At 51.4% G+C, this 17248-nt stretch overlaps 3 protein-coding genes and 1 long non-coding RNA gene across 4 annotated transcripts; 3 read left to right on the top strand and 1 right to left on the bottom strand.

The window, feature by feature from the left end:
- The first annotated feature begins 718 nt into the window (after positions 1–718).
- On the top strand, positions 719–5212 carry LOC114842221 (D(1)-like dopamine receptor). Its single transcript, XM_055502565.1, has 2 exons — positions 719–3045; positions 3165–5212. Exon 1 carries the CDS (start codon positions 1216–1218, stop codon positions 2749–2751), a length of 1536 nt encoding a protein of 511 aa, XP_055358540.1. The 5' UTR covers positions 719–1215; the 3' UTR covers positions 2752–3045; positions 3165–5212.
- Positions 5213–6303: 1091 nt separating this feature from the next.
- Positions 6304–8623, top strand: fgfbp3 (fibroblast growth factor binding protein 3). The gene is made up of 3 exons (XM_029127746.3): positions 6304–6454; positions 7145–7424; positions 7502–8623. Exons 2-3 carry the CDS (start codon positions 7150–7152, stop codon positions 7983–7985), a joined length of 759 nt encoding a protein of 252 aa, XP_028983579.1. The 5' UTR covers positions 6304–6454; positions 7145–7149; the 3' UTR covers positions 7986–8623.
- Positions 8613–10745, bottom strand: LOC129603042 (uncharacterized). The gene is made up of 2 exons (XR_008692593.1): positions 10500–10745; positions 8613–9138 (listed from the first exon to the last, which is right to left on the bottom strand). It is a non-coding gene; the product is annotated as an uncharacterized LOC129603042 (long non-coding RNA).
- A 4713-nt stretch (positions 10746–15458) lies between these two features.
- ppp1r3cb (protein phosphatase 1, regulatory subunit 3Cb) lies at positions 15459–17248 on the top strand. The gene is made up of 2 exons (XM_029127415.3): positions 15459–15652; positions 15764–17248. Exons 1-2 carry the CDS (start codon positions 15639–15641, stop codon positions 16749–16751), a joined length of 1002 nt encoding a protein of 333 aa, XP_028983248.1. The 5' UTR covers positions 15459–15638; the 3' UTR covers positions 16752–17248.

The raw sequence follows: 17248 nt of genomic DNA, 5'->3' as shown, positions 1-17248 counted from the left end.
ACTCTACCACACAGAACCCCTTCATTTGTTCTGTGCTTCAGGCCCACTGCCATGGTAACAATGAGACAAACCTTTACTCGACCCATGGTGGGCAGGTTTGAACCAATGATGTGGCTGTAGTGACATCAGGCTCGTCCTGCGGGACAGGGAGGGCGTGAGCAGACAGGTGGCGCCACCTGGTGGCCGCGTCTGTCTCAGCTTCCTCTGTGCAGGAAAAAAAGTGTCGTAAACTCCGTCTCATGTGTCTTAAAGCATCGACGTAATGAACCCTAATGTTCATCTCTGTTGCTCTAAAGAGTGATGCAGCGGTAAAAAGAAGCTAATTAATCCAACCGTATCATTTTTGTTTATCATCACTTGTCATGTAGTATTTCTCTGGGTTTTACTTAAATAAAAGCCTCAGACCTGGTGCTGCCTCCGAGCAGTGCTGGGACCCGGTGACGTCATTAAGTCAAGGTAGGAAACAAAGCGTCATTTGGGCAAATGCTAATAAGGACCTTACACATTTTGAAATATGATGATTGGATCATTGTGAAATAGGAAACGGTTGCCACGTTTCCCCAGGAACCATCAGCGCTTCATCCCGCTGGAACCACTTGCTGCTGCTGATCTCAGGTCAGTCTGACGCTGCCAGGCTATTTAATGTAATGCATCACATTAAATGTATTGATCGTGGAATAATAAGTCACTATTTGGTATTTAACAAAAACATGACGGTTCTAGCTCTTACTGACTGGAGTAAACCGACCTCTGGTCCCCAAAATGGACCGGAACTGAAAAGAATTTCTTTTGCACGCTGTTTTATGACGTGCCTGAGGTCCGAATGATTTATCATCATCTTATTCTGCTCAAACACAAACAGAAGCAGCTGCGCGCTTTGAACGCATCCCGCGTATCTCACAGTTCAGATCCGAACCGGGCTCGTTCGTTGGGGATCACAGCCGAACCGCTCCTCTGATCTACCTGAGCTGAGAAGCTTCCACCTGCCGGTGCGTCGGAGCGCGTCACGCGAGGACGTGGCTCCACTCGGACTCACACGGACGGACGCGGACACCGCGGAGCGCTCGTCCTGCGACGGTTCTGGCTCTAAATGTGTGGATGTTCCTACGAATCACAAACTGGATTTTCCTCTTTTTGCTTGAGTCACGTTTTCTGTTTTGATTGACAGACCCTTCGCATCGGCAGCAGCGGGAGAAATGAGCGCTTAGACTGTGGATGCCACTTTTTTCTTTGGAAATGGAAACCCACACTACGTGGAGTAATTTCACGCAGGTTCTGTCGAAGCTGGACGGAACGGGCTCCGAGGAGGACGGCGGCGGCGGCGGCGGCGGGCTGCGCGTCCTCATCAGCTGCATCCTCTTCCTGCTCATCGTGTCCACGCTGCTCGGGAACACGCTGGTGTGCGCCGCCGTGGTCCGGTTCCGACACCTGCGCTCCAAAGTTACCAACTTCTTCGTGATCTCGCTGGCCGTGTCCGACCTGTTCGTGGCCATTCTGGTGATGCCGTGGGAGGCCATCACGGAGGTGACGGGCACCTGGCTGTTCGGACGGTTTTGCGACGTCTGGATCGCCTTCGACATCATGTGCTCCACAGCCTCCATCCTGAACCTGTGCATCATCAGCGTGGACCGGTACTGGGCCATCTCCAGCCCCTTCAAGTACGAGAGGAAGATGACGCACAGAGTGGCCTTCGTCATGATTGGGGTCGCGTGGACCCTGTCCATCCTGATCTCCTTCATCCCCGTGCAGCTGAACTGGCACAGAGAGGGGGGGGGGCCGGTGACGGAGGAGGTTCTGCCAGCGACGGCCGTCAGCGGCAGCAGCCGGACCAACAGCAGCCAGAGCTGTGTCGCCAGCCTGAACAGAACCTACGCCATCTCATCGTCCCTCATCAGCTTCTACATCCCAGTGCTCATCATGGTCGCCACCTACACGCGCATCTACCGCATCGCTCAGACCCAGATCCGCCAGATTGCGGCGCTGGAGCAGGCGGCTGAGCAGGCGCACAACCCAGGCCCCGGCCTGAACCGGAACCAGCGGCCGCAGCAGCGCCGGCCCAACGACGAGGCCTCCTTGAAGTCGTCCTTCAAGAAGGAAACCAAGGTTCTGAAGACGCTGTCCATCATCATGGGCGTCTTCGTCTTCTGCTGGCTGCCGTTCTTCGTCCTCAACTGCACCCTCCCGTTCTGCGACCCGCCCTGTGTCAGCGGCACCACCTTCACGGTCTTCGTCTGGTTCGGTTGGGCCAACTCCTCGCTCAACCCCGTCATCTACGCCTTCAACGCAGACTTCCGCCGGGCCTTCGCCACCATTCTGGGCTGCAACAGGATGTGCTCCAACAACGCGGTGGAGGCTGTGAACCTCAGCAACGAGCTGGTTTCCTACCACCACGACACCACGCTCCACAAGGACACGCTGGTCCCGGCCGGGCCTCAGCAGAACCCTCGCAGCGCCAACGTGGGTTCTGAGCAGCTGGACGTCATGAGCGCGCGGTTCGACGAGGACTCGCTCGTCTCCAACGGTTCCCAGGTTAACGCCAGGCTGCAGCTGCTCCCCGCCACGGTCCAGAACCAGCACCGGCACCGGCACCGGCACCAGGACCAGGACCAGGACCAGGACCAGGACCAGGACCAGCACCAGCACCAGCACCAGCACCAGGAGATCTCCCTGGAGACGATCACACCGTTTACCTCGGCAGCAGAGCTGGAGACAGACGCACTGATTCCTGGACAGGTTCATCAGAACCGATAGACCCAGTTATCACACACATCCCTGCAGACGGAACCAGACGAACAGAACCAGAGCTGGGTCACGTACCAACATGTACAGCAGCCCAGGAGCTTCAGCGAATGAAACGTAGCAGTCCTCATCAGGCTGTGATGAAGCGTTGACGAGCAGGAAATCTTCCAAAACAAACTCATTCATTTCAGTGACTTCAGTCATTTTTGCTTTGGATCAGACGTAGTTAAAACAGAAGTTTCCACTGGGAGGAAAAGGGAAGCGTGAACGTGAACAGAGTCAAAGGAGAGGCTATGTGTGATGCAGGTTAGTTATGAGTGTGGTGTGATGTGTGAGGAATGAAACGGACCGGGTCACAGCTGTTTGTCTCGGCACACATCATGGAGTTCTGGCTCGTATTCTGATGTGGATGTTTTCATCTAAAGGTCCCAGAAACCAAATAAGAGACGGAGGAGCTGAAGAAGAGCGGCCGAGGGTTCTGTGTTGTGTTCACGGCTCCTTTCATCTTCCATCGCTGCTGGAGTTGAAACGGGCCGGAGGTTCCAGGGGCAGGAGCCACTCTGACCGTGCAGCTGGTCCGTCCACACGGTCGAACCCACACTGAAGGCAAAGCAGACACACACGTGTTTCATAGTGTAAATATTCTCTTTAATGCAAAGTATCAGCACCGCGGGAGTAAAACATGGCGTCACTGCTTCTGACACCGAAGGGTTAACGCCGCGCGGCTTCGTTTAGAACCTTAGTGTTCTGTGTTCACGTGTATCTGCTACACCAGAACACGGAACCGGGCCGAGATGGAAGCGATCATGACCCACAGCTTCAACAAGCTGTTGGTTGATAAAATGATCCCTTTATTCTGAACGTCCCTTCAAACGACTCCGATGAACTGTTCTCCAGCACGTGTCGACAGACGCGGAGCAGCATCAGCATCAGCGCGTCTGAAGCACGCGGCCCGGACACACTCTGGACCCATTATCAGCAGCAATCAGCGCCGAGGACGAGGCGCCGCTGATTGCAGCCACTTCTCAACAACTGTTGAAGCCGCTGTTTGTCGTCAAGGACCCGGAGTCATCAGCGCTCGTCTGCAAACGCAGTGACCTCCAGAGCAGCACGCACAGTAGGAGACGCGTTCACGACGCGGACCCGTTGTTATGGGAAAAATTGTCTCTTCCTTACTTCTATGCAGTTATTATATGATTTATGACTTATGTTCTGCAATTAAAATCTTATGTTTTGTCTTACTGTATGCATTTGACATTTCACCTACATTGTTCAATGCTTGTCTCTGCCTGATAGACTCTCAACTCTAGCTCCCAAACCCAAGGTCGGGGAGTTGTGTCTCTGTCTGTTGAGACTTGGTGCTCCTTTCTCACAGATAGTTGGACGTCAGCGATGCAGGTGTGAGAAAGTAAATATCTTCACACACACTGCGACAGGGAGAAGATGGTGCATGTAATTTGATTGGGTTAGAAAGACATTCCACCCTAGTCGGACAGAGAAGCTAAAAGGCAGAAGCAACTTGAGGATCGTGGGCTCTTTGCATCACACCTTCGTGGTGTGTGCACTGATCTCCCCAGCTGGTTTTTGGTTTGTTGATGTGCACAATCAACACCCATGCTTTTTATTTGCTTTCCCCATTATTTTTATTTTCTTTATTATTTCAATAAATCGCACAAAAGGACAACTCTCTCATCTGCTTCTTTATGGAAAATTCCCACCACACCCGTCCTCGGACCCGTCCTCGGATCCACTGCCGGCGCCGCCTCAAACGCTCCGTAGGAACAGTTCTATGTTTAGGTGCTTGTGGAGAATCTGTGCTGTTCACTGGTTTCATTCAGTGACCAGTAGGAGGCAACGGAGCCCAAGCTGCAGTCTGTCACACACACAGGGTCACACACACACGCACAACACACACACACACACACATAGACGCACGCACAATAACACACACACATAGACGCACACACACACACACACACACACACACACACACACACACACACACACACACACACACACACACACACACACAGCCTTGCGGTGCTATAAAAGTGGGGCCCCGGCTTTGACATAATGCCTTCCCAACCCCTCACTCCAACCATGAGCTAAAGGCAGACGTCCAACCTTTGCTCTAATCTGAACCAAAACTCAATTCTAACCTCAGCCCTAAAATCACATCTTGACCCTCAAAAAGGCCTTTAAAGTTGTGGGGCCCAGCCAAAGGGCCCTACAAGTGACATTAGGGCCCCACCTAGGTAGGAAAAAAAAGGATTTTGGGCCCCACTCCAATGTAACCGCAAGGACACACACACACACACACACACACACACACACACACACACACACACACACACACTTACACTTGTTTTGGACTCCTACTGCCCTCTGCTGGCGAAAATACTAATTATTATTATTATTATTATTATTTGTAATTACAGTGGAAAAAGATACAAATGTATTTTTAAAACCATAACTTTTTTTTTTTTACATTTTCCTGCTTTAATAAACAAATGAGTGCAACTGAAACGTTTAGTGGCTTGAGGAGCTTGAATCCGTCTCTACAGAATAAGGTGACATGTTTGTTCCTGATGAGTCCAGACTGGGCGGAACGGCGCGTTCACTGCCGCTGACTTGTTTTTCACAGCCTCCGTCCTCGCCGGCAGCTTGTTGGCAGCGTGCGTGGGGACGGAGCTGCAGCGGCTCCTGAGCTGAATGAGAAGGAGCCGGGCGGCCATGACAGCGAGTCAGCGGGGGGTCGCGCTGTGACCCAGATTCCTGCAGGAGCCTTTGTCCTGGAGGAGAGCGAAGATTCTCCTCATTCATCCGTCCGAGGACCCAACGCAGTGACGGAGGGAGAGACGGCAGTGGAAGCGCTTGTTTCATACAGTCATTCAAGTGACAGAGCACGAATTGTGGAAAAGTGGGGGATTTATGCAGAAAAGCAGCTCAGCAGCATCTGCATTCTTCTTCAACCACTGACCTCAAGGGCTTTTCAACACAAATATCTGATATGATCTGATATGAATCCACACATCCTCCCATCTTCAGATTCAGCCCACTTCACACACGTCTGGAACAATGCACACTTTTGCACCTTGTGTCTTGTGTGACGCCTTCAGTAACGCAGCCTCCAAAGCTGAGGCTGAAACCAAGCGCTGGCGTTGGAACCTGCTCAGTGTCAAACCGTCACTCATGTGACATACAGGATTTACACAGCAAATGAACCTATAGACGGACGGCATCCACTTCCACTCACTTCTGATTGGTCGAATAGAGGAGGACGTCAGAACTGAGCCCAGAGGCAGCAGCACCTGTGGAACCACCGCCAGCGTTACATCATCACCCAGGAGCCACGTAGTAGAACCACTGACCTACACACAGACACACACAGACACACACACACAAACACACACAGACACACAGACACACAGACACACACACACACACACACACACACACACACACACACACACACACACAGATAGTAACACAATAACACACACACACACACACACACACACACACACACACGCACACACGCACACACACACACACACACACACACACACAGCTTTTGTCAGCGGTGGGGGAGGGAGGGCTCGTTCCCTGGACCCCTCCCTCCTCGCCCTCCTCTTTTATCCCCATCTTCCCTCTTTTATCCTCCGCTCGCTCGGGCCCCACATTCTCACATCGACTCTCGGCGGAGCCTCACATGGTAAGAACACTCTGTCCAACCTTCTTCCTCAAACCGAGTGAAGCTTTGCTCTCGTTGCGACTTATTGGGGGACGGATGTGGAGGAGGGAGGACCTGGTGCAGTTCTTACGGGTCTCGGGTGGTTCTTGGTGCTCATTGCTGATGCATACGTTCATTAAACGTGTAGAAATGCAGGGAGACGTTCTGTAACAGCAGCGTTCGGACAGTGAGGAGTCGCAGTGGACTTTTACATTTAAATTCAGTGAATTTAAACTGGAGAACAAGTGCTGCCTCCGTGTTCCACGTTCCTCATGTGTGACGTGGGAGGACTTTATGCATTCAGGTTCCTGAGTCTTGTTCTCTAAGGCTCTGACCTGCAGCTCTTCAGCTGCTGAAGCACAGGTTCCTGAGGCTTCTGCCCTGGAACCAGCGGAGAACCCCTTTAAACTGACGCCATCTTGTGTTGGGTTCTCCGTCGTCTGTCCGTAACCCTGAGCCTGGATGGAAACGCCTGTCGCTCGCTTCCATTCGTCTTTTCAAACTTGCTGAAGCGTTGCATGAATGGACTGGACGCCGCTGCGAATGCGGCGGCTGCACGTTTCAGTGCGGCTTCTCTGGAGCCGAGCGCAGCCTGATGCAGACGCTGCGTCATCATTGACCCCCTGTGCTGCTCTTCAGGGTTGATTGTGTGCTCCCGTTTTCTCCCACCAGCCACGATGAGCGTCCTGCCGTGCTGCTCCCTGCTCCTGCTCCTCCTCTGCCTCCCTGTGCTCCCAGAGGCCAAGCGTCAGTCTGGCCACGGGAGGCCCGACAAGCCCCGGGCGGCACCGACGGCGCCGGCGGCGCCGGCCAAGCGCCCGCGGAGCCGCTCCGTGGCCGTCTCTGGAGAGCTGAGCACCAAGGACGGGCACCGCTGCTCCTGGCACACGTCCGGCGAGGGCCTGGTGAGCCTGCTGGTCAACTGCAGCGCCGGGGTGCTCGGGGAGCAGAGGTGAGCCCGGTTCTGGAGGCCAAGCTGACACGGGCCACACTGACTGCTTTAAACAAACCTTTCCTCTGCTTCATCAGGTACTGGTGTCGCTACGCCGGTAAACCAGACCTGTGCCAGGGCTACGGGCTGAAGTCCAGCCAGTACTGGAAGCAGCTGGTGGGGAAGCTGAAGAAAAGGCAGAACGCCTGTGAGGGAGAAAAGGTTCTGAAGGCCAAAACCTGCAAGAAGGCGCCAGCCGAGGCCCACATGAAGCTGGCCCAGCGCAGCGGGGGGGAGGAGGGGAAGGGGGGGAGGGGGGGCGGGAGGAAGAAGGCCTCAGCGGCCAGTAAGAGCCCGGAGGGAGGGAGGGCGGAGAGGAGGAGGAAGAAGGAGGAGCAGGAGAAGAAGAAGCCCGAGGAGCAGCAGGAGCAGGAGGAGCAGCAGAAGAAGAAGCCCGAGGAGCAGGAGCAGCAGGAGCAGCAGGAGCAGGGCTACGTCAGCGACATGGAGCCGGTGCAGAGTTACTGCAGCGAAGGCTGGAACGCCGTCTGCTCCTTCTTTGTCAAGTTCTTTGAGGGCTGAGTTCCCTGTTGCACCACGACGGCGCGGTTTCACAATCTAGAAGAAGAAGAAAGGAGCATCGAGCAGCTGCTTGCTCCAATGCCTGGTGTCATGTTTCTGATTAAAGATGAGTTCACGGTTACGATAAACCCACGTTTGACGTCTTTCTATTTCTAGACACAAACTCATAGTCATAGAAAAAAAATCAGCTCCAGGTTCAACAAAATAGAACTCTGGAAATGTTTAATGGAGCTTTGTTTAGTTTGTGCTAATTCAAATTAGCTTTGTTGTACGATGAATTGTTTTGTTGTCTAGGAATCCGATGTTATGTCGAGACCGACTAACAAATAAACATCCTGATTTAGTGGACGATCAGAGGCGACATGATGACAAGTCTTTTGCTCCTGAACTTTCATGAAAACTGAGCCTAGCGCTAATTAAAATAACTATTTATTAAGGCACGACGATCATCTGCGACAATTTAGGGATTTTTAATTTTTGGGTTGTAAAACTAATATTTTTACAAACAACTAAGTGGTTTTCTGTTGGTTGTAATTTGTGCGTCTTAGATGTGAGCAGCGTGTTTTCTATTTTTATATCATTTTGCAAAAGGTTTAACTCGGTTTTAAAGTAAATAAAAGGAATCAGTTAAAGACAAACCATCTTCTTTCAGTTCCGCAGTGTTTTTCAGAAAAAGTTACAATCTGCCTGATGAGATGTGAATTCACACACACACACACACACACACACACACACACACACACGCACACACACACACACACACACACACACACACACACACACACACACACACACACACACACACACACACACACACACACACACACACACACACACACACTCGTTAAAGCCTGTTGAAGCGTGGCGGCTTCAGTTCCTCGGTTCCTCGGATCCTCTGCTGCAGCAGGAGGTGGAACCCTGCTGGTCCACGGCCCGCTCCGTGTGGATCCGGACGCTGGGACCTCCCATGTCGGACGCTGGCTTTCTGCCCGTGTGGACACAGAGAGGCGCTGGCAGCTGCTGGTCGCTATTTTCTACCGTCTTCATTTTTCCTCTCTCACCTTCAAGCGAGCTGAGTTTCCAGCGGCTGCGGATGAAGTCAGGGAGCTTTTGTGTCTTTCTCACGTTGGTGGTCTGGATGTTAAAGACGCTGCTGGTGTGGATCAGAATAGAAACGCGCTCAGTGAAGCAGCGAACACACACTTAATGTAATATTTATCATCTGCTCCTGAAGGTACTGGTAAATGAAGTCATGGAGGTTTAACAGCGGATTCACCCAATAATCTACAGTTGTGTAATGTTGGACAGCATTTACTCCTAATGCTGAATTATTGCAGCTAATGTTGACATTAAAAACGGTTGAGAAACATTCTATTAGTTTTATTACTACAGAGTGTGTTTAGTCTCAACCACCTGAAGGTCACTGATCTGCAGCAGCTTTCTGTTTCATCACCAGAGGTCAGTGTTGCATTGATGCAGTAAAACAACAAGCGTCTCCTTGTTCTCAATGGAAAGTTGAGTTTTCACAAGCTCGAGTTTCAAATAAATCATAAATACTGACTCAAAGTCAGCACAGGTGTCAGCCTGTGTTGAACGGAGCGTGGGCCCTGGTTCAGGCCACACAGACCCGAGGACGAGGCCGCCGTCCGTCTGTCAGCCACGTTCCCCCGCGTTCCCCCGTGTTCCCCCGCGTTCTCCCCCCGTTCTCCCCGTTCTCCCGCGTTCCCCCGCGTTCTCCCGCGTTCCCCCGTGTTCCCCCGCGTTCTCCCCCGCGTTCCCCCACGTTCCCCCGCGTTCTCCCACGTTCCCCCGCGTTCTCCCGCGTTCCCCCCGTTCTCCCCCCCCCTTCTCCCGCGTTCTCCCCCGTTCTCCCGCGTTCCCCTGCGTTCTCCCACGTTCTCCGCCCGTTCTCCCACGTTCTCCCACGTTTCCCCACGTCCCCCCATGTTTTCCCGCATCCCCCCCGTTCTCCCACGTTCTCCTGCTTTCCCACACGTTCCCCCGCGTTCTCCCGTGTTCCCTCTCGTTTCCCCACATTCCCTCACATTCTCCCTCTTTCTCCCGCGTTCTCTCGCGTTCTCTCACGTTCCCCCGCGTTCCCCCACGTTCCCCGCCACGTTCCCCACGTTCTCCCGTGTTCCCCCCCTTCTCCCACGTTCCTTTCCGTTTGACGCCGGGCTGCGGCTGCGACGGGTCGTGCAGATGTAAATGGGTGAGGACTGCTGGCGTTCCGCTGCGTGGTTCCCTCGCTGTCAGACCACACCTGCTGTCGGTCGGTTCATTAGGCCTTTTCAGCGCTGACGTCTTTTGGATGCCAGCGTTTGTTGGCTGATCGGCACTGACACTTTACAGCCTAATGATTTCTCTGACAACATTCGGTTTGATGGTTTCAGGCGTTCAATGCAGGTGACTGCATTAAAACATGCATGTGAAGCGCTGGGTGTAGTATTTAGTAGTATTAGTATTAGTAGTAGTATTTAGTATTCAGTGCCTGTGAAGCTGAAGGCTACTTACTCAACATGGAACAGATATCAGGTCAAAGTCAGAGCAGCGCTGAGCGAGCGAAGGCTGTGGAGGCGTTGGACCCAGAGCCGGTTCAGGTGAGGTGAACGTGCTTCTGTTGGCTAATTGCTGCTCAGCCCAGAATAGAGCTGCGTTGCTATGTCACGGGGGTGTGGCAGAGGTTATGTTGGGCCATTTTGCAACCTAGTATCTGCGCAGTGAACGACAACAGAACCGGAGCAGCCGAATACCTCTCTAGGCTCCATTAAATGGAAGCGGGAGCACGCAGGCTGCCGGGTCGCACTTTATCCAGCAACACAAACATTGGGACAATGAGACGCGTTGCATCTCGCTGCTAATATTTACCTACGTGATTCAGACAGTAAAGACAAGCTCTGCATCGATAGCAGCCCCACGTCTGAAGGTCCAAAGGTGGCGGTGCTCAGAAACACCTGCAAAGTCAACTCTCGCATTCAGAAGAAGTGGCTCCATTTGTGTCTCCTTAGATTATGATGCTTCTCAAATGCATGGAAGTGATCCTGAAGCTGAGGATTTCAGTCAAACATTTCCACCTACATTTGGATTCCACTTAACATGTGGAGGTTTTGAGTCAATGATTAAATAACACAACTATCTATATTTAATTAACCCAAACTAAACCTGTGATTACTCTGTGACCCTCAATGACTCTGGCGATTCGTATTTATGTCATCAGTCACAAAAACTCTGTCAAGTCAATAATTAAAGGCCCCACTGTCAGTCACTGGGAGGCATTTGGAGCAAGGTCAAGGTCAACAGGTCAGATCAGTGACTCTGATTCTGCATAAGGACGGTACCACACGTGTGTATTATTACATGTTTATTTCCTTTGCTGTCTTCTTGTGGCCGCTCCAGCAGCGTACGACAGCAGGCTGTGAAGACTTACACAGAATCTACTCGAAATATCCTTAATACAACATCCAGTTTGCTCCAGTGCCTGACACTGAGCAGCTTTTAGAAGCTTGGCTTTGACTCATTACTTGTAGACTTGTCAGTACCTCAGCTGGCCTGGATCACCTCGTGGGTTAAATAACCTGGATGTGTGTGGCTATTTTTACTCTCACAAAGTGCTCGTGGGAAATAGAGTCATAAAAAGCACAGAGCTGTCAGCGTCTTAGGAGAAATCCCAGCGTGTGATGGTGGCCAGCCAATCCCAGACCAATAACCTTTGTCTGCAGGCCATGAAGTGGTTGCTACATGAACAGAACCTGCGCCAGCTGGCAGCCCAGGACTCAGCGGTGCCAACAGTGTCACAAGGTCTTTCTCAGTGTCTCTCAGATTCTACTGCTGCCTCCAGATCACTCAGATCCTTATGTTTTCAAATAGAGAGAGTTTGGTTTGAACTGGGAAAGTCTACACCTGTGTTGGCTCAGAAAACACTTCGCACCCTTAGTTTCTCTCTTCAGCCCAAACTGGACGTCAAAAAGTGGAACGTAGCGCTGCTTGAAAGGCCCATAACTGACGACAAATGGGCTCACGAGAAGCAAAACAACCCCCAACACCAACCCTCACTCCTGAAAAAGATCCTGAGCAGGAGGAAATGCAGAAAACCAAGACAGACATGGTGTCTGGGACGTAGTAGATACTGTGCTGTTCGTTATTTTAAATCCTCGTTTCATTTGCAAACTGCTTCGTTATACGCCCTCCATAATTATACAACAACAGGAGGCTAATGGTTAAAAATGAGTATAGCAGGAAACAGATACTTAAAACGTCTCCTGTTCAGCTTCATCCCACCTACACTGTGATCACAGTGATTTTATGGATGTGCTGCTTCCTTTGTTTGTCTTCTTTCAAATTTAACACAATGGAACAAACATTGCTTTAAAGGAAGAATGTTGAATGAATGATGCCACTAAAGCTGTTGTCACCCTCGTTTCATAATTATTTGGATTTATATATATAACTTGAGGACTAGGAGTCGCCAGCTGACTGTGTATGTGTCATGTTTCACGCCATGTCCTGTTGTTTGTCATGTTTCACGCCATGTCCTGTTGTCACACTACTTCCTGTTTTATTTTGTAGACTTCCCGTTGTCAGTTCATTGCTCACTCCCTAGTTCATTCACCTCACCTGTCTGTAATCGGTAATCAAGTCTCCGTGTATTTAACCACCACCTGTGTCCTTAGTTCTCCGCCAGATTGTCGTGTTTCTTGAGTGTTCCGAGTTCCCTGAGTTCGTGAGGTTCCTGAGTGTCTTGTAGTTTCCCGTGTTCCGTGTTCCCCGTGTTTTGTTCCCGTTTGCTTTGACCGTCGTTTCCTGCCTGACCCTGGACTAACTAAGTGACCGTGAGTTTTGCCTGATCCCTGCCTGCATTTTTGCCGTGACCCTCTTGTGTATGACCTGGACCGTATGACCTTGCCTTGTGAATAAACCCGTGTCTAATATTCATCTCGCCTCCGTGCTGTGCATGTGGGTCCGCCGCCTGCCCGAGCCCTGACAGTATGTGGGTCAGTGGGACCAGTTCTGGGCTGGTGTGGTGGGATGGAGGCTGTAATAATAAATGGTGCCGGCAGTAAATGTTTTTGCTTGAGCCTTTGTGACCTGGGTTAAAATATCCCTTTGGGTCGGTGGACACCTGTAAATACACCCCCCGCTGCCCGCCTTCACCCCCAAACCAGTCACACTCACTTCAAAGGCTCGAAACAAAAAAGTGGTTAAGTTTGGAGCTGTGAGCTTAAAAAAATACACACACGCACGCATGCACGCACACACACGCACACACACACAACCTGGAATACATCCACTTAAACCACGCATCTCCAAGCAACGTAAACTTTTAATAACTCCATGAATCGCTCAGTCGCTGACTCAAGACAAACACAGGTTCCAACAATGTGATACAGACGTACAGGTCAAAGACAAGGATAACAGAACCCGTTCAAAGCTACCAAACCCAGTGTCTGTTACTGCTACTTCCTGTCCGTCAGTCAAATCCGTCCTGGTTTCCTGACGGCAGCCGGTTCTCCCTCCACTGAGGCGTTTGGCTAGTCCTGATTGGCTGCTGATGCTGTAAGTCTCATGTCGGTGGCTCTAGAGTGATCCTATTGGCTGCAACCAATGACATGGACGCTGATATAAATCAGACCCTCTGTGTTTGTCTACAGAGTTCTCTTCCTCTGTCTCATTTATTTATTCATTAATGTGGTTCAATAAATACTATGGACTGGTTGATTTTTCTAAAAATGCCAAACACTGTTGTGTTTTAATTGTTTATCTGCTTTTCACCTTGTCCCTTTTATTATTTCACAAACATCTTACATACATACAGAGATTTACTAATTTCATCATGTTTAGATTTTCTCAGATTCATTTTTCACTAATTTAATTCAACTGAGTTTTATTTCTATGGCGCCAATTCACAACAAACATTAACTCAAGCATTTAAGGTTTAACCTTACACAACTGAAAGCCATCAGACTCCACATAAAGAAAGGTTTAAACTGAAGCCAGTCCATAAATTAAATGTCCATTTTCATCACTAGCTTTTCTCTTGGTGCAGATGTTGCCTGTGTAGAAATCTGTTTTCTGATGCAACCGTTTGGCCTTGATGAGCCTCGGCGGTGCTGACGGCACGGCCTGTGTTCACTACGATCATGTGAACGTGGCGTGTTCAGGGATCGAGTCTAAAGTCTCTGTGGATGGAGAGGAGCACATGGGCCTGAGGGGTCACATCCTCTCAGTGATGGACGGCAGAGGCTCAGAGCAGCACTGTGGTTTTAATGGAAGGAAACTAATCACACATTAAAGTCTAGTAGCAACGGCCTCAAACGTGGGGATGAGCAGTGGTCACGGATGTGGATGAGGAGTGGAGCTTTGTTCTGATTTAAAGAGCACCACCAGCAGCTTCATCTTTGAGACTTACTGCTTATTATAACAGTAATAATAGTTGTGTTTACTGTGACTCAAACAAATGTTTCACAGGTTGATCTTAACTTTATTTTTCATTCAGACGTGGAGTTGAACATCCAACACTGGTTTTACCGTTAATGTTTAACTTGCAGCTGAAGATCAATAAAGCAAATAAACTTTAAAAATAGCAAATCTGTCAACAAGTGGAGGCCACAGCAGCTTTGACCGACAGAATCTGAACAGGACCTTCTTCTGAAACTTTGTTTTGTCCCATTTCATAGGACACTCGGTTCTGTAGATAACGAGGCACCAAAACACTGGGTGATTCTGTGTTAATGAGTCACAGATTAACGACCACTTTACTAATGAGCCATTTGTCTGATTAAGGTAAAATCCACTGAGCTGTAACAAACGCAGACTCTTTTGACCTCTTCAGTTTTGATGAGCTCAAAATAAATTCAATATGAACTATGTGTGAAGAGAAATGTGTGTGGCCTCATTTCTCTCTGTTTGTTCTCTGTTTGATGAATAAGGCCTGAAGTTGAAATCCTTTTACAGCCACCTGTCACCTACTTCCTGGTGCCGGGGAGGAACAAGAGTCTGACTGATAGAGATTTATTAGCGGTGTAAGTCAGCGTGAAGTTGAGTTAAGATGGTTTGTTTTAATTGTTTAAGCCACATGTGTGAGTTATTCCTCATGATTCTGTGCATGTTAAAGCGTCCTGGTGCTGGATTTAATGCAGCACAGTGGCTTTACTATAAAAAAGCCCTCTGGAGATGCATTATGGGAGTCCCTGTCATGTTATGAAAGAGTCCGTGGCCTATGAAGCGCTCTGTTATGCTGCAGCTCATGTCGGACGCACCAGCAGGGGTCCATCATGTTTCTCAAATAGCAGCTGAGCCAACAGGCTGCGGCGTCGCAGGCTGGAGGCCCGCGGCCACGACACGCCCCCCGAGCTGGACGGCAGCCAGGTCAAACACGGCCCCATTGGCTCCACCAGCACCTTCAGCCCCTTCCCATTGGCTGCTCCATCCACCATATGACAGAATATGCAAATGGCCTCTATGTGGCAGTTGAAATCTGTGAGTGCTGAGCAACCCCGGCAGTGAAAGGCAGGAAGGAGCCGAGGGAGGAGGAAGCAGCGGGGAGTGACGGCAACAGAGCGACTCCGACCGACTGAAAGGTCAAACGGGACTAAGCTCATCGCAGCGGCGCGGTTCATTCCTCCCAGCGCTCGCTCCGGCTCCTTTTTCTCTTCCATGAGTGCAGCCAGGTAAGCGTTTGGTCGTTGCCTGTTGCCCGTTGAGGTGTTGTCACTGCTGATTGGAGCAGTTACGTGGAACCGGAGCTTTGTGAAGGCAGCAGGTGTGTTGTTTCCCCCCAGTGTGCTCCGCTCCTTCAGTCCGTCAGCGATGCCTGGCCCCGTGATGCCCGACGTGGCCATGAGGTTCTACATCAGCCACTCGCCGCCTCCTCTGCGAGGCTTCCTCAGCTCCTACGAGGAGCTGCAGCGGGCCAAGAACCGGGTCAACCAGTCCAGCCGCGGCCACAAGCAGCCGCCGTACAAACCGCTGCGGCCGTGCCTCAGCGGCCGGCGCTGCCAGGGCTGGAGCAGCAGCGCCGGCAAGAAGCGGGTGGTGTTCGCCGACATGAAGGGCATGTCCCTCACCGCCATCCACGTCTTCTCCAAGTTCGATGACGAGTCCTACGAGGAGAAGCGCTGCGGCGGCGGCGCCGCCGAGGAGCTGCAGTTCGACATGACGGACCTGGAGGCGGCCGCCATGGACCTGAAGATCAGCCCGGTGCGCAGCATGGCGCTGGGCTTCAAGCAGCCCGCCGCCGACTACCTGGATTTCCGGAACCGTCTGATCCAGAACTCGGTCTGCTTGGAGAACTGTTCCCTGCAGGAGCGCTCGCTGACCGGCACCATCAAAGTCCGGAACATTGGGTTTGAGAAGTCGGTGCAGGTTCGCGCCACCTTTGACTCGTGGAGCAGCCACACGGACGTGGAGTGCACCTTCATGAACAACGTCTACGGCTGCCAGGACACCGACACCTTCTCCTTCGTTCTGGAGCTGCCCGCCTTCATAGCGCCGCACAACCGGGTCGAGTTCTGCATATGCTTCCAGGTCCAGGGCCAGAGCTTCTGGGACAATAACGACGGTAAAAACTACGTTCTGAAGCACGTGGGCTGGAACGGACAGGACCTGGAGACTCAGACTCAGCACAAGAAGCCGGCAGAGCCCAGAAGCGGCGGCGTGAGGCTGCTGGAGCTGGAGGTGGACCAGTTCGGCAGCCCGCGCATGTCCAGCGGACTCTTCCCCGGCTGGCAGAGCTGGGGTCACATCGACACCGCGGTGCCGTACTGGTGAGAGCGGACCCGGCCGCAGCCGGAGGCTGACACCGGCGCCCTCTGTGTTTTCAGCAGAGGACGTCCACACCTGCACGTGCGGAACTGACCCACTTCATGTGAGGGTCGGAGGGATCTGCTGTGTTCATGTGTGTTCACTGAGCACTGGACCTGATTAGTCCTTCATATTGAAGGGAGCGTGTGAGCAGCCGTGCAGCCTTCCTCTCTCTCCACTGACTTGCACGTGTTCGATGAGGACAAAGCTGCTAATAAAAGATGTGTTAGACGTGGAAAGACTGTGCACGTGACTGATGGAAACACAACACGTTTAGAAGTTCTGTGCTTGTACGTGATTTCACCCTCTTGTTTTTGTAAAGTGCAATTGTGCGACGTGTGCAGAGTGTGTGAGGCTGGAAGTGAGACGAGATCCATGATTTCACAATGTGAAGTCCAGCGTTTAGCGTGTGTGTAGCTCATGTCTTTTCTCTTCTGAAATAAATTTCTATATTTGTGCTAAAA

This window comes from Betta splendens, chromosome 15 (genome assembly GCF_900634795.4).
Source record: "Betta splendens chromosome 15, fBetSpl5.4, whole genome shotgun sequence".
NCBI classification, from domain to species: domain Eukaryota; kingdom Metazoa; phylum Chordata; class Actinopteri; order Anabantiformes; family Osphronemidae; genus Betta; species Betta splendens.
This window is presented reverse-complemented; position numbering and strand designations above follow the sequence as displayed.

Bases quoted from the DNA above. Each gene is read 5' to 3' on its own strand.
- LOC114842221 (XM_055502565.1), top strand. From the start codon at position 1,216: ATGCCACTTTTTTCTTTGGAAATGGAAACCCACACTACGTGGAGTAAT.
- fgfbp3 (XM_029127746.3), top strand. From the start codon at position 7,150: ATGAGCGTCCTGCCGTGCTGCTCCCTGCTCCTGCTCCTCCTCTGCCTC. The intron at 7,425-7,501 runs GTGAGCCCGGTT...CTGCTTCATCAG, and splicing joins GGGGTGCTCGGGGAGCAGAG to GTACTGGTGTCGCTACGCCG.